The sequence below is a fragment of the Ursus arctos genome, unplaced genomic scaffold, assembly GCF_023065955.2.
Source record: "Ursus arctos isolate Adak ecotype North America unplaced genomic scaffold, UrsArc2.0 scaffold_9, whole genome shotgun sequence".
In the NCBI taxonomy this organism is placed as follows: Eukaryota; Metazoa; Chordata; class Mammalia; order Carnivora; family Ursidae; genus Ursus; species Ursus arctos.
In genome coordinates, this window is record NW_026623111.1 from 81,440,748 (window position 1) to 81,461,584 (window position 20,837).

At 37.2% G+C, this 20,837-nt stretch overlaps 1 protein-coding gene across 2 annotated transcripts in view; it reads right to left on the bottom strand.

The window, feature by feature from the left end:
- Window positions 1-20,005, bottom strand: part of SLC9B1 (solute carrier family 9 member B1) — a 62,701-nt gene extending 42,696 nt beyond the window's left edge. Inside the window, exons 1-2 of one of the 2 annotated variants that reach the window (XM_057309605.1) lie at window positions 19,859-20,005; window positions 361-430 (exon numbers count right to left, since the gene is read on the bottom strand). In XM_057309605.1, the coding sequence (XP_057165588.1) occupies window positions 361-429 (69 nt within the window). In that variant the 5' untranslated portion in view covers window position 430; window positions 19,859-20,005. Of the gene's footprint in view, window positions 1-360; window positions 431-14,056; window positions 15,340-19,858 lie in introns of those variants that run through there. The other variant, XM_044388047.3, reaches the window with a different exon arrangement.
- Between the last annotated feature and the right edge of the window lie 832 nt (window positions 20,006-20,837).

The window sequence follows — 20,837 nt, forward strand, 5'->3', positions numbered from 1 at the left end:
ACTCTGTACACTTGGAAAAACAAAAACTTGGTTCTTTTCCAATATATAGCACAACATTTTAATTAATTTCTCTTTACCTCTTGTAGTCTAAATTACTGAGTTTTTCCTAGACATGGCCATATTTCCATTACTCCTGAAATCTGCCCTCTTTACTCCAAAATAATCTTTAGTCACCCCTTTCAATCTTTTCATTCCTTTTGCTCATTTCTTAGGACTTATTTAAATTAGTTATTTTTACATGACCACTTCTCATTTTTTAACCAGACATATAATAGAAACCTAATAAGTAAACTTGAAAAATAAATTTTAAGATCAGATTGATTTTTATGTCATATATACAGAATAGTTTTAGATTTTTACCTGAGGAGTTGTAGATGATGGGGTGTTTTTATCCTCCAGATGTTCATTTTGTGATTCTGTGGTGTACATGCTAATATTTAAAAGAAAAATAACTGGAATAAAATAGTACTATAAATCCATCTGAAATAAACATGGTTAAGTGGGGTTAATTTTTTAATGATTTTTTTATCATAAAGTTGTATCACAGTCAAGTCAGATATCTTTATAGTTAAGATAGCTCCAAATATTCATTGTTAAGTTATGAGGCAAAATCAAGTGCATACGTTTTAAAAACCATTATCACGCAGAATTTAATACTTCTCAGTAGTTCATAATGGTGGGTCATATCTTACAAGTATGTATCAGAAAACTCAGTTCTTTATTTTATGCACTGAAATAATTTCCACCATTGATTTATTCTATCTTCAGTCATATTCCTGTCAGAAGAGAGTCCAAAAATTTTTTGAATTAAATATGATCAACTACATTAATACCTACATCTGTAAGTTACTGATACATACTGTCTTTATATGTGGTCCATTTGAAAGATCCATAGGTCCAACATTTAAACAAAATAAAATAAGTCTTATTTTGAATAAGAATGAACTAGAAAAAAAAAGAACGAAATAGGACCACATCAGAAGAATTAGGTCTGGAAACTTATTTTAAAATATCTATAGTTTCAACCTTCTCTGTGATTTTTGCTGCCTTTGAGTGTAGGATGGGTACCTGCCATAAAAATACCCTTCAATTCTTGAGTTACTATTGAGGACAAAATTAAAAACTTTTAAGTCTGAATTTTTAGGTACTTGATAAGACCAAACCCCACAGTATTTCAAGTATCTATACTTTTTTAAAAAGGCAAGAATATTAATAATGAAAATTTTGAATGAAAAGGATCATTAACATTTGAGTTACCTACCACATATGCTAGGTGCTTTACATATATTGCCTCATTTTAATGAAGTAAAATATTAATGTGCAAAATCCTATAAGGGATCATAACTAATTTGTCATTATAACAGAAAATAACATTTATTTTTAAAATGTGATTAAAAAAATAGATCCCTAAGTCCCTTTAAAGTAAAATTCCATTTTACTGAAAGGGAATATAAAAACTATCTGGTCATTAGAATGACAACCTGTCATTAACTGTTAGACTAGAAGTTAAAAGTGAGTAAGCTCTGTGAACAAGGAGGGTGGGTGAAATCACCTAAGCTGTGTCACGTTCTGAAAGGATAGGCTGAGGGCTAAAACCATTAAAAAATTTGAGCTGTAGTGCATAAGAGCTGTGAGGTCAGGACACAAGTCCATCCACACAATAATTATTGAATGTCTATTCTTCTGGGCTCTGAAGATAAAGCAGAAAACAAACGTAGGTTTCTGCTCTCATGGAGCTTATATTCTTGTTGGGAGGAAGAGGAAGACAGTAAACAGTATTTTCTTTTTTTTTTTTTTTTTTTTAAGATTTTATTTATTTATTTTATCAGAGTAACAGTATGTTCAGATTGTGATTAAGTACTGGAGAAAATAAACCCGGAAGATGTTACATTGATCAAGGTGACATTGAGCTGTGATCTAACTAAAGAGAAACTGTAAGTCATAATTAGGCAGATAGACAAGAACAGGCAAACAAAACACCAAGAATCATACAAGAAACCAGGCAGCGTATTTTAAAATCTACAGCTATGTTGGGGCACCTGGGTGACTCAGTCGGTTGAACCTCCAACTCTTGGTTTTGGCTCAGGTTGTGATCTCAGGGTTGCGAAACTAAGCCCTGAGTTGGGCTCTTGCTCAGTAGAGTCTGCTTAAGATTGTCTCTCCCTCTCCCTCTGCTCCTTCCCCTGCTCCCACTCTATCCCTCTTTCTCTAAAAATCAATGAATAAACTAAAAAAATAAAAATCTACAGCTAGATCATAGTTAGGATAGCAGGACTTGGAATCCAGGCAAGCAGACCATGCAATAGAACTTCAGAACCTAGATAAGGAGTCTGAACAATAAATGTACATGTTTAAGAGAAGTTTGATACTGTGTCAAGTAATATTCATGGCAGCTACTCGATACTCTCTTTGCATATCTGCCAAGAGAGGAATTGGTAGATAGTATGCATGGTAACTAAAAGTAAGGACTATGGAGCTGAGATAGAAATGTATTTTACTCTCCCCTTTATCTTTTAATAACTTTGAGAAGTGATTTATCTCCATAGGCCTCAATTTCCTTACATGTAATGATATAATATTGCTAAATTTATTGGTTATTGTGAGGATTAAATGATATAACAGCTGATACAACTTGGATTATATGAAGTATTTAACATGAATCATTTCCACAACACTATGAGTTATTTGTTATTCTCATTTTACAGATGTTGAAACTGAGACCCACGAAGGATAAGTGGTTTTCCCAAAGCCACACAGCTAGCAAGTGGCATAGCTGGAATTTGAACCAAATACTCTTTAACACTATTTAAATCCTTGTTAAACTTGGTATCATCTTATTCTGGAGATGTTGCATTGTGGATTTAAGTTGCATTTTCATGAAGACTAACATTATTTTCACATATTTATTGGCCATTTGAATATTTTCTTTAGTAAAGTGTTCAAATCTCTTCCCCATTTAAAAAAGTGTATTGGCAGACTTCTATTGATTTTTTTGAGTTCTTTATGGATTCCAGAATCAAATCTTTTATTAGAAATATAGCCAATATTGTCTCCTACTCTGTGGCTTGCCTTTTCACACTGATGATGTCTTTGAATGAACAGAAATTTTTATTTTAATTTAGTCTAATTTATTTTTTCTTTATAATTAGAGCTTTATTGTTTTATACGTCTTTGACAACCCTGAAATCATAAGATATTCTCCTATATATTTTTCTAGAAGCATTAATGTTTTGCCTTTCACACTTAAGTCTATGATCCATCTGGAATTGATTTTTATGTATAGTGTGAGAAGAGATAACAATTCATTTTTTCTCATATCAATATCAAATTGATTCAGCATCATTTATTAAAAAGATCATCCTTGGGGTGCCTGCATGGCTCAGTTGTTAAGCATCTGCCTTCAGCTCAGGTCATGATCCCAGAATCCTGTCGAACCCCAAGTCAGGCTCCCTGCTCCGCGGGGAGCCTGCTTCTCCCTCTCCCACTCCCCCTGCTGTGTTCCCTCTCTCGCTCTCTCTCTGTCAAATAAATAAATAAAATCTTAAAAAAAAAAAAAAGTTCATCCTTTACCCATTGCATTCCAGTGTCACTTTTGTTGTAAGTCAGGTGGCCACATATATGTGAATTTATTTTTGGATTTTCTTCTGTTCCACTGGCCTATTTGTCTATCCTTTGCCAACACTCCACTAGTAGTACTTGTATAATAGGAATTGTTACCTAGTGTTGTAAGTTCTTCAGTTTTGCTCTCCTTAAGAGTAGGATTAACTCTTTGTCTCTTTGTATTTCCACATAAATTTTAGAAAGAGGTTGTCATTCATACACACACTCTCTCTCACTTTCTCTCTCTGGTGGAGTTTTGACTGATATTGCATTGAATCTGCAGGTCAATTTGGGGAGAACTGACATCTTAACAGTATTGAGTCTTAATCTCTGAACATTGTATGTATATCTTCATGTACTTAGATTTTCTTTAGTTTATCTTAGTAATATTTATAGTTTTACTGTGTAGAGGTCTCACATATCTTTCATTAGACTTATTTCTAGGTATTGATGTTTTTTGGGATGTACCAAACAGTACCATTAAAAAAAATTATTATTGTTTTTTTTGCTGGTATACAGAAATACAAGTAATTTTTATTTATTTATTTTATATCTAGGCCTTGATAAATTCACTTTATTCTAATGATTCTTTTGGATTTTCTAAGTACACAAGCACATAGTCAGCAAATATGTTTTATTTCTTCCTTTGTAAATTTAATATATTTTATCTTTTTCTTTCTTTATTGCACTAGTTATAACCTATTTTTACAGTTGTTTTATATTCTTGCTGACCTTGTTATTGTCTGTCCTAGTATTTGTTTTAATATAGATCTGTTGGCAATAAATTCCTTCATTATTTGTTTGCCTTAAATGTCTTTGAAAGGGATTCTCATTGAATACAGAATTCCATATTAGAAGTTATTTTCTTTAAGAATTTTAAAGATATTCCTGGGGCGCCTGGGTGGCACAGCGGTTAGGCGTCTGCCTTCGGCTCAGGGCGTGATCCTGGCGATCTGGGATCGAGCCCCACGTCAGGCTCTTCTGCTGTGAGCCTGCTTCTTCCTCTCCCACTCCCCCTGCTTGTGTTCCCTCTCTCGATGCCTGTCTCTATCTCTGTCAAATAAATAAATAAAAAATCTTTAAAAAAAAAAAAAAAAGAATTTTAAAGATATTCCACTGTATTCTGGCTCCCATAATTTCTGTTGAGACTTTAACTGTCATTCTTACCATGGCTCCTTTGAAGATAATATGTCTCTGGCTGATATTAATCATCATCATTAAAAAATTTTTTTTCACTGTGGTAAAATATATATTATATAACAAAAAAACTTACCATTTTAAAGTATACAGTTCACTGGTATCAAGTATATTCATATTATTAAGCAAGCATCACTGCTGTCATTTCCAGAACTTTATTATCCCAAAGTGAAACTCTGTATTCAATTCCCCATTAAACAACTACCCATTCTCTCTTCTCCTAACTCCCTGGCAACCACATTCTACTTTCCATTTTTATGAATTAAAGTACCCTAAGATACAGGGGAATCATACAGTATTTGTCCTTTTGCATCTGGTTTATTTCACTTAGTATAATTTCTTCAAAATTCATTCATGTTATAACATGTATCAGAATTTCCTTCCCCTTTATGGATAAATAACATCCCATTGTATGTATATACCTCATTTTGTTTATCCATTCATTCATTGATGGATATTTGCGTTTTTTCCACTTTTTGTCTATTATGAATAATGCTGCTAAGAACATGGATGTACAGATACCTGTTTAAGTATCCGCCTTCTATTATTTTGGGTATATACACAGAAGGAAAGCTTCTGGATCATATGGTAATTGTTTCATTTTTAGGGGAACTGTCATACTGTTTTCCACAGTGACTATGGCTATACCATCTTATATTCATACCAGCAATGCACAAGGGTTCCTATTTCTCTACATACTTATCAGCACCTGTTACTTTGTTTTTCATAATAGCCAACCTAATGGGTATGAAATGGTATCTCATTGTGGTTTTCATTTCCATTTTCCTAATGATTATTGAGCATCTTTGAGCCCTTATTGGCAATTTGTATATGTTCTTTAGAAAAATGTCTATTTTAGTCCTTTGCCCAGTTTTTTTTATTTTATTTTATTTACTTATTTGAGAGAGAGTGAGAGCACAGAGGGAGAGGGGGAGAAGCAGACTCACTGCTGAGAAGAGAGCCTGATGCGGGGCTCCACCCCAAGGACCCTGAGATCATAAACCCAGCCGAAGGCAGACACTTAACTGATTGAGCCACCCAGGCGCCCCTTTGCCCAGTTTTTAATTGGGTTATTTATTTTTTGTTTTCAAGTTGTAAGAGTTCTTTATATATTCTGGATATTAATCACTTACCTGATATATTATTTGCAAATATTTTCTCATTCTGTGGTTTGCCTTCTTTCTCTGTCAGTGTTTTTCAACACACAAACGTTTTTAATTTTGATGTAGTCCAATATATCTATTTCTCTTATTGCCTGTGCTTTGGCTATCTAATCAAAGAAATCATTGCCAAATCTAATATTATGAAGCTTTCCCCAATATTTTCTTCTAAGAGTTTCATAGTTTTAGTTCTTACAGTCATAGTCATTTTAACATCTTTGCTAACTGCTAACTAAAAATTCTGGGGCACCTTTGAGTCTGTTCCTATTTTCAATTTTCTATCTTGGCTTGTAGTCATATAATATTGTCTAATAGCTAGCATGGCTAATAATTTTTATTGAAACCCTGACATTGTGTATAAAAATTTATAGTCTCTAGACGAGATCTTCCTCCAGAGAGAAATATTGGACTGGTGGCGGGGGGGGGGGGGGGGGAGTGTTAATTGTTAAGCAAATCAGAGACCAAGCTTGGTTGAGACAGCTTTACAACACTCATTTTACCTCAATTTTCCCCAACTCCTAGCGAATAGTTTTCTAAGAATTTTGCCTTGGATGATATCCTCCCCCCCAAATTAGGCAAATTATGGTGGCCTCACTTGTTTTTCACAGATCAGGATACCTTACCACTTCCCCTTGATTCACTTCTTTTGTCCAGGCTTTACTATCCTAGCATAGCTGAATTAACTTCTCCACGTGACATAGCTATAAATACAGGAGTTGGGTGGGGCCAGAATCAAGCAGTCTGGCTCCAGAGCCTACACTCTTAAAACTCAAGGGCCTATAATATGCCAGACACTGCACCACACATACACTAAATCTTTCACAAGGGTTTAGATTTAGGAAATGGCCATAATAAGTCTATTTTGAAAAAGAAAGAAGAAAAATCTACCACATATTGAACTTTTCAGCTCTTCCATTTTAGAAAAGAAACTATTAAAAATAAGGGCCTTAGAACTTCAAAGTAAAGTATAAATAATGAGGGGCACCTGGGTCGCTCAGTTGGTTAAGCATCTGACTCTTGATTTCAGCTCGGGTCTGGATCTCAGGGTCCTGGCATCAGCCATGTGTCGGGTTCTGCACTCAGTGTGGAGTTCGCTTGAGGATTCTCTTTCTCTCTCTCCCTGCCCCTCCCCCTCTTTGTACTCTCTCTTTAAAATAAGTAAATCTTAAAAAAAATAAAGTACAAATAATAAGTAAGTTATAGAAGGCTAACATCATTTAGAAATAGCTCATTGGAAGTCAACTATAAAAGTGTTAAGATCCCTAGCCATCATTTCATTGCCTGTGATCCAGCCTTCTACATGCCCCTCACCTCCCAACCCCTTTCACTGCGTACTCTGGAACTTCTGCTAGACTATTATCAAACTCTCAGCCTCTTACATTCTCCACCTATTTTCAGAGCATTCTCTCAAATTCTGTGTTCTATCTGAAACCAAGCCCTTCCCTAAAGGACACCATTTCCCCTATAGCTCTTACATACTAGCTGTTTATTTGCTAGCGCTCCTTCTGACACCCTACTGCTATTTCTAAACATTATTTTCCTTGCTTCTTTGAGCTTGTATAACTTGACAATACCACCTCCTACCTCTTCTAGTCACTGTCATTTACTGACCTCATCTTGGTCCCTTTCCATTATTCACCAAAGCCATGATGAGCACCTGACCCCAGATTTGTAATGCTTGTGAGCCTTAAACATAAACTTGGATAACTCATCTACTACCTCAGTTCCTTGGTTCTTTACTTCCTTTCCAATAAAGGAAAGGCCATGCTAGACCCTTCCATCATCTGAAATGTTCTATAATCAACGATTAATTCAAACATCTACTTTTAAAAATACTACTTTATCTTCCTTCAGTTTGCTAGTTCAATTACATTTGCTTCATCCCTTCCATTCTTCAGCCTCATAAGGATGTATAGTGGAATGATACCTTTAGCTCAAGCCTTTAGCCCTTTCCCTCATAACTTCCTTTTGTATTTAATGTGTGATCTATCATCTCCAAAATATTACCAATATCCTATACTTACTTGATATATGGTTATTGTTGTTGCACCTTTCTAGAAAAATCCTGATCCTGCACCAACCCTATTATCCCATTTTTTCATTCACTTTACTGAGCAACTGAATACTGCCATAGAAAGCTACACTAGAGTAACCTGGCATCACTATAAATTCATAACCAACAGCCTCCAGTGGGCCTTTAAAATGTACCAATCCTAACAAATACATTCTCTGTCAATTCACTTTCCCCAAAAACTATCCCAACCCTTTTACACTCTTCTTAAACTGCAGATCCTCCACATATTCCCCTTCATTCTCAGTAGATAACCTTCTCTCCCTTTTCCACATACAAATCTATCTTCCTCTCTTTCTTCTCTCTTCTTACATTAAAGGAAGTGTCCTTCCTTCTATTTAAGGCAATCAGAGCACTTGTATTTTGGAATATATTCGTTCCTATATTCTCAAGAATGTTATACTATAAATGATCCTTCTCTGCCTGTACCAACTACTTCTCCCTTCACACTTCCTTTTAACTAGATCCTTCCCAATGACTTTTAAATGATTCATCTTAAAAGTTTCCCAGAAATCCACATGCCCATTCAGTTTTTGCCCTATCTGTCTCTGTTCCTTTACCAATAACTGTTCCAGAGAGTTGGCAATTCTCAGTCTCTTTTTTCCCATAAACTATTCACCCCTCATTGTTCTCTACTTGAAGATTCTACTTCTTTCACTCCAAAAAATAGTTCTAGCAAAGGTCATAAGTAATCTCCAAGTGATCATATGGCATGATGAAACATCTTTCTTTTGGTGCTTGTTAAACCACTCTCTCATACGCAACCCGCCCCTCATTTTTCTTCTTATTCCTCCCCTGTCTCCTTTACAGGCTCAAACTTATCAATTGCTAAATGCTGGGTATCCTGAAGTTTCCACCATTTCACTGGTTGAGTGCCCTAATAATCCTCACTGGCTTTAGGATAAAGACAAAAATATTTAACACGATTGTCTTAGTTCAGATTACCATTACAAAGTATCACAGACTAGGTGGCTTATACACAGAATTCCTCACAATTTGGAGGTTGCACATCCAAAATCAGGGTCCCAGCAAGTAGGGTTGAAAATCTTCTTCTGGGTTACAGACTGCCAAGTTCTTGTTGTATCCTCACATGGCAAAAAGAGAGGTAGAGAACTCTCTGGGATTGCTTTTATAAGGGTACTAATCCCTTTATAGGGGACCTAACCTCATGGAACTTTCAAAGGTCCCACCTCCTAATACCATCACACTGGGGGTTAAAATTTCAATATATGAATTTTGGGGGGTGGGCACATTCAGTCCATTGCAATGACGTACAGGATTCTGCATGATGTGGTCCCTGGCTCCCTCTCTAGCCTAATTTCATACCATTCCCCAACCATTTTTCCCCCACTCTTAGTCACTCTGATGTTCTTTTAGTTCCTTGAAGTTGCCAGGTTACTTCTGCAGGGCTTAATACTTGCTTTTCTCTCTAATTTGAAACACTCTCCACCACCATTCTCCCCTATATTTGGTTAACTCCTTTTCATCCCTCAGCTCAAGGGCCATATCCTCAGAGAAATATTTATGAAACCACCTCTGTCCCTAGGCTAAGTCAGGTCTAGTTTTTATATGCAGTTATAGAATCTTGATCATTTTCTTCAAGAACATTTATCTCAGTGTGTATCCATTAGAGTGATTGTTCTATGCTCTGAATTAGGCAGTAGACTCCATAATAGCGTCCTACAGGTTCTTGAGGCTATGTTCATTTTATTTTTCAATTTTTTCATTCTGTTCTTCATATCAGACAATTTCTATTTATCAAGTTCACTGATTCTTTCCTCATTCATTTCCATTCTGCTGTTGAGTCTATCCAGTGAATTTTTATTTCAGATATTGTATTTTTTTAGTTCAAAATCTTTTACTTGCTTCTTTACTGTTTCTATTTTTCTGCTGTGAATGTGTATCTTCCCATTCATTATACTTCTCTTTACCACATGAAGCAGTTATAATAGCTCCTTTAATATCGTTGTTTGCTATTCCAATAGCTATGCCATTTTAGGTTAGCATCTATTGATTTTCTTTTCTTATAAGATATTCATTTCCTGGTTCTTTATATGTCAAGTACTTTTGGAGTATTTTCTTGACATTTTGTTGTTTAGACTCTGGGTCTTGTTAAAATCCTCTGAAGAATATTTAAATTTTTGTTTATTTCAGTAGGTAATCAACTTGGTTAGGTGCAGAGCATAAGCTCTCTCTTTCCTTCTGAGGGCCCTGGTTCCAATTCCGTTGTTTTCAAAGCATTTGCTATGCTGTCTTTGGTCTGTCTCATGCATGAACCACTTGGGGGTTAGTCTGTGATTTGGGCAGTGTTTTTCCCCCCATTTAATTAAAACAATTTTTATCTTACTTTAGTTCTTCAAGCCATTGCTATGCTGCTTTAGGCCTGTCTCATGCATGCACAGTTGGAGATGACCCAGGACACTTAGATGGGTTCATATGCAGAACTAAGGAACCTCATTCTCCAGTGTTTTTCCTCTCCTAAATCTGTACCGAGCTTTATCTCTCAAGGTCTTTTTTCCTGGTTTCTCTGGTCAGAAGATGGGGTTTTTCTCTGAGTTGTAGTTGCCCATAATGTCATTAATAGGATTTGCCCTTGGGGAAAAACCACAAAAGGAAAACAACAACGATAACAAGGATTCCTCATGCTCTCTTTAAACTGTAGAGTCCATTTTCCACATCTTCAAGCCATAAAAATAGGGCTTCTATTGCAGTTTTGGCCTCCTGTGCTGTCCTTGCATGGTTTTCTGACTGGAGTCTGTGTACAGGTCAAAGCTGCAAAAGAAATTCAGTCTTGTAGTTTTGACTCTCCTTCACAATCCAATTGCTTTTGTTTACTTTTCAATCTTCAGGTAGTTGCACTTCAAATCTGCCTAGAGTTTTTGATTACGAGCAGTAAAAAAGAGGTCGTAGTGGACTTATTACATCTTGGAGGAAACTGGAAGGCTGTGTGCTCCACGAGAGGAGGGACAATAATCCAGTTTTACACTTGATCTACATGTGGTAGGCACTCAATAAATATTTGTGAAATAAATATGGAGTGAACCGAGAATTTTAAAATGCCAGATACTCAAGATGACAACAAAAACAAAAACATTTCTGCATGTGAACAAGAAAGGGATCTTTTGTAGAAGAGTAAAATATCCCAACACCAAGAATAGGCTTTACAAATACATTAAGAAAAAGGAAGTAAGTTATAGAATGAATAAGGTCCTTAATGATTATGCTGCAAAGACAAACAAGAAATCAACAGTACAAATTAGAAAAAGATTCTGTTTCTATAGAAAAAAATTAAAGAGTGAAAGGTTTGAAGAACTAGGACCCTGGCTAAGGTAAGAGTTCACGATTTTTTAAGATTTTTAAAAAGATTTTTGGTAGAAAAATGGAGGAAGGTATAGAGGGAAATCCAGATACCTGAGTAATGTAGGGATCAGAAGCAGGCTAGGCAGGATATATGAGCCTTAACTCTTTCCCCATTGCCCCCTTCTTTCTTTTTTAATACTATGCCCATCTGCTTTCCTCTTTGCTCTAGATAGCTCCTTCTATTTTCCTCTGGACTTCTCACTTCCCCTGGAGATTGTCTTTTTCTTATATAATCAATTTTTCAAATGCTGATTTCCTTAATACAAATTTTGTAATTTAAAATGCAGATAAACTCATAAAATTTATCTGTCTTTTAATACATTTTTAGGAGTCAATTTCTTGACAGAATAAATCTTGTCAACAGCTCTGTGCAATTATTTAAATAAATTTGATATAAACAAAAGCCTACCTGTATAAGAATTGTGGTAATTCAGGTGTCTAAGGGTTACAGTAACTGTATCCTGTTAGGAGTCCTCTCATTATATATCTGGATAGCTGGTATAATGGAAAGGATGAGGGCTTTGTACTAGTTGCATGATCTTGGGGAAATTATAGTATCTGGTCATCTTTTAATGAGCATAATACTATCTACTTTTCTTACTTTGTGCTCACAGCTAGAGAAAGCAGAACAAAATTTGAGACTAGCTGATCAAATTTGATTTTACTAGACATTAGGGCATGATTTTCATATACTAACAAAAAGAAGACTTTATAGTGGTTTATATTCTAGTATCTTTTATGATCACTTCAGTTTCATTTTTAATTTTATGATATAATTATTTCAATAAGCTTCTTTTAAAAACATATTTATTTATTTGAGAGAGACAGAAAGCAAGTTGGGGGGGAGGGGCAGAGAATCCCAAGCAGACTCCATGCTGAGTGCAGAGCACTATGAGGGGCTCAATCTCACAACCCTGAGGTCATGACCTGAACCCAAACCAAGAGTGGGATGCTTAACGGACTGTGCCATCCAGGTGCCCCTCAATAAACTTCTTAAAAATCCTTTTTGGAATAAGACAGAAATAAATAAATACGTACTACATATCTTGCTATTATGGGGATAAAGTAAGATGTTTGTATGGTTCATAGCAAAAGCTATGGTATTCAACTGATAATTTTATTAGAAATGGGGGATGTTATATTGTTAAACTTTGCTTTTAAAGTAGTGGAAATTTTTGATGGATTTAACAGGTTCTGGTTTTATTAGAATGTCTCTTTGATTGTAAATGTTAATGGACACAGTATGGAATCATAAAGAGTTGGGAAATCTAAGCTTTCTGCTTTTAATCTGCTACATAGTATTGAGTAAATTTCTTGTCACTTCACCTCCCTGTACTTCAGTTCCAAACTTCTAAAATGAGGTAGAAAGGGAGGAGGTTAGATGATCTAAGGTTTTTATCAGTTTTAAGTCTATGCTTCTTTCTATTTACTTATGGACCTACTAAGAAACAGCGTGAGAGAATAGCAACAAATGTTGCTTGGGAACTACCTACACATCTTATATAAATATGTATATATGTATGTATATCACATAATAGAAACAACTTCTTGTCTTTCCTTGGTGTGTGTTCTTGTACTATATACTGTACTTTGGGTTTCTCACTTTGAAGCAATGTTGTGCAACGGCAACATCTAGTGATATCTATCTATCTATCTATCTATCTATCTATCTATCTATCTATCTATCTATCTCACCATCTGGTGATGTAAGTATAAACTATTCTAAGTGAGATTGCAACTTTTTCCTTCCATTGAAAGCAGAACTGGGACTTGAATTCAGGTGTGTTTCAATATGTAGTCCGTGCCCAGAGCCACTATGCATTACTGACGCATAATGCTCATTTGACATATATTTATTAAATGAATGTTAGGTAAAGCATATGCATCACTATCTACGTGTATTGCTTTAGGATCTTTGGAGCCATTGTTATCTTTCAAACAAGGAAGTCTTTTTTGGTGTACATCAAAGATCATCAAGTAAAAACTACAGTATAATCCTTTCTGAACAAATGAATTTGAGAGCTAAATCTACAAAGAGAATATTCTTTATACAGAGCATTCAAATTAGAACAGGACTTTTTGTTTTGTTTTTGTTTTTAAAATAATGACTAGCTGGCATTATTGTTTAATCAGGACAATACAAATCTGGGCTAAACTAGTCTTCCAATTCAAATTGACTTTGCCACTGTTAAAATTCCTACAGTATTTGGTGTTTGTTCTCATTAATCAGATATTATCTTGAATTTTTATTCTTTTCAGGTGCCTAGATCTTATTTCCACAATAAAATGGTAAGGTATTCCAGGGTTCAGAGCATGTTTTATATCTTTCTTGTCTTTCCCTTAGCCCCAGCCACAATGGTTTTTCTCACCAAATAATAAAGTTACCAACAACTTACCCAGAATCCATGGTTTTCCACGAGGCATCAAACTATCATGGCATTCTCTCTAGTGCTCTTGATTCTACATTTCAGTCACATTAAACTGTTAATTATTCTCTCATGCATTTTTGTTTTCTTTGTTTGTAATATTTTACTACTGCCATCTCTTCTTTGTAAATGAAATGTATTGCTTAAGGGTCATTCCAATAGAACTTCCTATAAGGCATAGCACAAAACTAGAAGTCGTCTTTCCTTTTTGAATTCTCACATCACTTTATAACTTGTCCTACCTTTGTTCTAGCTCTCTGGTTGTCCTTTCTTGGTCTTCTTTTTCTCTATCCATCCTTTGAATGTTGGGGTTCCTCAGCATTCTTCCCTATGCCCTCTTCTCTTCTTACTCTATATACATTTAAGAAATTTATTTTATTCTAATGGCTTCAATTATGACCAATATGCTGATGAGTCTGGCTAGAGAATCTCTGTTGAGTTTCTAAGTAGTGTATTTAAGTATTTATTGGATATCTCTACTTCATTGTCTTTACAAAATCTTAAGCTCAATATATGCACAACTGAACTCAAAACCTTCCCCCACTAAATCTATTCTTTCTTCAGTGAATTTCCTATTTCAGAGAATGAAGCCACCATCTACTCTATTGCTGAAATTAGAAACCAAGGAGTCATTCCTTCTTCATTGTTGATATCCAGTGAGTTACTAAATCATGTTAATACAAGTACATAAATAATTGAAAATTTGGTCCACTTCTCTCATTATAAATTGCCACTGCCCAGTCCAGGCCATAAGCACCTTTTCCCATTAGCTCTGTAATGACCTTCCAAGTGTTCTCCCTACCTCCAGTCTTGGGCCTCCACTTGTAATGTCCACAATGCAGCATAATCTAAAATGTAGCATGATTATGGCAACTTCCTGCCTAATATTCCTCAATGGCTTCCCATAGAAAAAAATGTCCAAACTCAAACTCAGCTTACAGAACTCGTTTTAGTAAGGACTAACCTTGTCCCTGCTCATCTCATTTTATACTTGGCTTTTTAAACTTCAGCTGTATTTTAGTTCTTTAAACTTGCCAAGCCTCATATCTCTGAGACTTTATACATTCTGTATACTGTCTTCCAACCCTACACCCCTGTTTTTGCACAACTAGCTCTATATCAGTTTAGAGGTCCTTCCTTTAGAAGTTCCCTTTAGGATGTGTCCTTATCATAGCATCCATCCCTTATCATAGCATTCATGTCACTATTACAATTGCTTGCTTAACTATCATCATTCTGTTATTTGACAAATACTCAATGAGAGCCCACTGTGTAAATGGTACTGTATTCATTCTCCTTTGTACATAGAGTTTAGTCAATACAGGGTATTGTGGAAGCACATATAGTATGTGCTTGGGGGAGGGCCCAAGAACTATTTAGTGACTTGCATTTCTCTAGTAGATTAAATCAGTGGTGATTTCATAATCATTCTGAGTTCTTTGAATTACCTAACACAGTAGATGGTAGGTAATTATCTAATTTCATTAACTGTTGAGTTTTAAACATATAAAAAAAAGTTTTTGAATTGTAAAAGGCCTCTAGCTAGCCATTACTTTCTACCTACCAGTTTTTCTTTGATATCATTTTGGATATAATATAGTATAAAAAGCAAAGAGACAAACTACTATAGTAAAAAAAAAACATGGGACTTATTGTCAGAACACTGTGGTTAATAATTCTGCCACTTACTAGGTATGTGTCCTTGGTCAAGACCCTTAACCTCTCTGAGCCTCAGTTTCCTCATCTGAAAAAGGTAGTTATAAAATCAAATGAGATAAGAGAAAATAAAAGCATAGCACAAAATGTAAAAGGCTACCCTAATGCTGTCTATTATCATTATATATTATTATTATTATCATTATTATTATTATTAGAGTAAATACAGATCAGGTCTCCCTATTACTGGTCATCCCAGCTCTACAGGCAACAGAATTTCCAAATTTCATCCTTCATTTCCACTTTACAAGAGTTAGGGTTTTGCAATTTAATAAACACATATTGATGGAAGTGGTAAAAAAAAAAAAAAAGCCCCCCTGCCCAACACAAAAACAAACCTAAAATTCGACAAGTAAATATTAAGGGGATAAGAGAGAAAAAAACAGCAGCCTATGAAAATCTAGTATTTGGATATATGGATCAAAAAAAAAAAAATCAAGCCACATTTTTTTTTTAATGTTAACTGAAAGGGTAGGTGGCATAAAAGAGTAGTGCTGTGAGCCATTTATCAGTAAATGAGAATATACTGAGCTGGGAAGTCAGGGTATCTGAGTTCAAGAACTCGCCCAGTAACTTACCAGTAAGAACCAGGTAGCCAATCCTCCCAACAGTCTGGTCTTATGACTCCTTGGCTACTATGATCTTTTCCTCCACCCTATCTCAGCTACCCACTCACAAGGTCACGAATCTCAAATGGGCACTTGATCCTGCCCAGCTATGCTACTGTGCTTCTCTAGTACTGCTATAGATTGAATATTTATGTCCCCTCAAAATTCATGTTGAAATCCTAACCCCAAATGTGATGGCATCATGAGGTGGGGGTCTTTGGTATATGAGAGGTCATGAGGACAGAACCCTCAAGAATGGGATTAGTGCCCTTAATAAGAGTTCCTGAGAGCTCCCTAATCCCTTTTGGCTATCTGTGAACCAGGGCTCTCACCAGACACTGAATCTGCCAGCACCTTGGTCCTAGACTTCCCAGCCTCTAGAACTATGAGAAATAAAATTGTTTATAAGCTACCTAGTCTATGCTATTTTGTTAGAGCAGCAGCCTAAACAGACCAAGTCAAGTATGACTACCTTCTGTCCTCTAAAATGACTATTTTATGGCGCATCTGGGTGGCTCAGTCGGTTAGGCGTCTGCCTTCAGCTCAGGTCATGATCCTAGGGTCCTGGGATCGAGCCCCGCATCAGGCTCCTTGCTCCGGGAAGCCTGCTTCTCCCTCTCCCTCTGCCTGCTGCTCCCCCTGCTTGTGTTTTCTTTCTCTCTGTCAAATAAAATAAAAGCTTTAAAAAAATAAAATAATAAAATAAAATGACTATTTTATGCCTTCTTTTCACCCCTTAAGCCTCCTACCCAAACATTCTTCCTTCTCTCTCCTTACTGATCTAGCCTCTGACCTTCTACTTTCTTGAGCAAAAGAGAATCAGTTTCAGGCAGAAACTCTCTCTTGAGATCACTGAATCTATTCATCTATCTGCATCTCTACCTATAGTCACTGCCTTTCTTCCTATTACTATAAATTTTATGTTCATGTTTCTGAGCCAACACTTCTACCTATTCCCTGGATCCCATTCCCTCTTGTTTTCTCAAAGACTTCACTCTTAAAATATACTCATTCTCTCTTATAATTTTTTCTCCTCTACTGTATAATTCCCATTAGCCTAGAAACACACTTCAGTATTTCCATCTTTGAGAATTCTACTTTGACCCCACATATTCCTCTATTACCTATATTTCTTAGCTCTTCTTCATGACATATCTTGCGATATCTATAGTGCTGTGCCTATTTCTTCACATTACATTTTCTCTTTATTGTGCTTGTCAAGGCACGTAACTACTACATGTTGCCAAAATGCAATGGTCAGATCTCTTTATTTTATTTGATTTTTCAGCATGTTTCAATAATACTGGCCATGCTTTGTGTCTTGGCTTAAGTCACCGCATTTTTTGGGTTTTCTTCCTACTTCACTGGCTACTCCTTCTCCATCTCCTTTGCTTGCTTCTTTTCCTCTGCTTTACCTCTAATCATTAGAATGCTCTCTATGAATACACTTTCTCCAGGTAGTTTTTTCTACATGTTGATGATTCTCAACTTTCTGTCTTTGGTTCCTTACATAGAACTCAAGACACAGAACTTACTTTAGATTTCTAATATGAATATCAAACAAGGTGAGTAAAATAAAAACAACCCTCCAACACACATCGCACACACACACACAAACACACACATTTTCTTCTTTAGCCTTTTTCATTTGGTAAATGGCACAACCATCCACTCAAATTCAAGAGAAAAGCCTAGGAGCTTCTCTTTTATTCTCACCCCTATATTTATAACATCACCAAGTCGTAGGTTCTGCCTCCAAATATATCTCATATCCATCCACTTCTTATACCACTCTACCCCAAACTACTCTCATTCCTTCCTGGATCACAACTATCTTCTGCTACTGATCTTCTCTCCCAATCCCTATGATCCATTAACCACATAATAGGCAGAACACATCTTTTTTTCAATGTAAATCAGATTATATTACTCCCTTCCAGAAGAACTCCCTGCTGGTTTATCATCACACTTTAAATGAATTCCAAACTTATTCCATGGGTAGATCCCCACAACCTATTAAAAGCCCTATATGATTTGACTTCTACCTATCTCTTCAAGGTCATATTATACTACTTTATCCATATTCCAGCTACAGCAGTCTTATGGTGTTCCTTGGAAGAGCCAAGCTCTTTCTATTGTAGGATTTTTACAATTGGAGTTTTCTTTAACTGCAATGCTCTGATCCTAAATATTTCTGTAGCTGGCTTTTTTAGATCACTGAGGTCTCAGCACAAATGTTAGCTCTTCAGAGAGCCTTCCTTAACCAATCAATCTAAAGCAACTTCTTCCCCAGTATCTTTCTCACTCATACTGTTTTATTTCTTCACGTCACTTAACATTATCCAAAATTTCCTTGTTCATATCTTGTTTCTTTTTTCACCAAATTTTAAGTTCCATGAGAACAGGAATCTTGCAAGTCTTTCTTACCATTGTATTCAGAATAATGACAAAATAGTAGTTCCCTAGAGATATTTAATGAATGCCTGTTCCTGAGTGGGTCACTTGACCTCTCTCACATTTGCGAACTTAACTAGTGCTAGACTTAGCTCTGGGTCCAGGGGATACAAAGGCGAATAAGGCATGGCTCCTTGAGGATCTCATCCATTCATCCCTTCAACAAATATTTACTGAATGTATATATTATACTAAGTTTCAGGTATTGTTTAATCTGTGTTTAGTTCCCTCCTCAGTAAAATGGAGTTTTGTTAACCAACTCGATCTCACAGAAATGTATAAATGGGATGAATATAAAAATAATGTACAAAATGAGATGTAGCATAAACATGTTATTTATATAGTGCTATTACTGCACTTGCCTCTTTCCTTTTGTCTGGTAATGGGCAGGAGCTCCTGACAAGAGACAGCCGACTGATAAAAACAGCTATATAAATTTTGGTACTCACAGAAGGCAATAAATATGAATGCCCTTTTCATAGGCACATAGTAACTAAACTACCTGGGGTCATGAATTCTTTAGTTGTGATAGTAACAAGTGTTAATTTTCCACAGTGCTGTTGCACAAATAACAATTCTATTTACCCTTATGGAAAATTAGGGAGTACCCAGGTTAATTGCTCCTCTCCTTCGCACCACCTAATTTTTCCTAGGCTCTAGGACACACATAGAGGGGTGTCAGGGACCTGGCACGGGCCTGCAGAGCTCTCACGACTCCTGAATGATGTACTGGACACCTGGTACGTATGCAACTGTCCTTAATCCTTCAAAAGCACTAATCTCAAGGGCTTGTCCACAGAAATAGGCTGGGGACGGGGGAACTGAGAGGAGGGTAAATTAGGGAGGAAAGCTTTCCCGGGATAAGCAACCAATCCTGGAACACACCACCAGTCACAGGAGCATGTTAAGGTTGATTTGCAGATAGTCACCCTTTGTACAACAGTCTGCCCTTAATTAAATTAATTTTGTAGTCAGTCTTGACTGACCTCTTTTTTCTTACTTGTGATTTACCTGTAAGATGAGAGAAACAGAGGAGGAAGGGTAGGAATAAAAAGAGATGTGGGATGAGGGAGTAAAGACGCGTCAGGGGGAGGAGAGAAAAGGGTCTGAGGCTGCTTCCCCAGCTCTGACAAAGGAGCCATGTCCTCCTGAAGCGGGAGAACAAGCGTTCCTCGGGTCCACAGGAAGGGAAAGACCGCGCGAGACGAGGGACCAGTAGTGCCCAAGGGCCTGGAAAGGAAGGGACTTGAGAAAAATGGACCGTACCTACAATTCCTTCAGCATCCCTCGCTACCCCGGGAGCGGCCCTGGCGCCCAGCAACCGCCGCGTACACCACGCGCCGCCCCGGCCGGGAAAGCAGCCAGGACCCGACCTCCGCGCGGGCCGCTGGGGCCAGGCTAATGGCGGCTGGCTCAGCTGACGGTGGCGGGGCGGGGTCTGGGCGGGGCTGGCGGTGGCGGGGCGGGGCTGGCGGCGTCTGGGCGGGGCTGGCGGCGTCTGGGCGGGGCTGGCGGTGACGGGGCGGGGCGGAGCTGGCGGTGACGGGGCGGGGCTGGCGGTGACGGGGCGGGGCTGGTGGCGGCTGCACCTTCAAGCGGCGTAGTGGGCGCTCTGGCCTGCGGAGGTGAGGGTTTTGGGGTTTGCCGGGACCGCCTGGTGTGCTTTCAGTCTATTCGACCCGTTCCTTTCCCCGTCTTTTGTGAATATTGACCTATTGGGTTGTCAAAGTCCAGGGACAGAGTTGACATCACAGGGCCCTTCAGCCAAAAAGCCGCGCCAGGGGGCTGGCTGCACGTGCCAGGAGTGACTTGTCACAACTCATATCATGTTTCGTCTTAAGTCAGCTTAAATATAGTGCAATTGTAAAAGAGAATAGTGTCTGGGGTTAAGACTGGGCTCAAATTTCAGCACTGCCACTCTATAGCTATGGAACGACAGACAAATTACATAGCCTCCCTGAGCTTCCGTTTTCTCTTCTGTAAAGGACGTGGTTGGTGGTGATATGAGACAAATGAATTGTTACATGACAAGTGTCTGGAACGGGGCTTGGTACAAAGTAAACACTCAATGTCCTGTTATTAGTATAAAACCTTTTTCTTTTCACATGAAATCTTATGCGGAGACCTTCATATGAAAGGAAAGCAGAGCTACCCTAGTTGAGTGTGGGCCCCGAGAAGCTTTGGGTTCTTAGACCTAAGGCTCCTCTTATGGAATCTCTATGATTCCTAAAAGAGGAAAAACAAT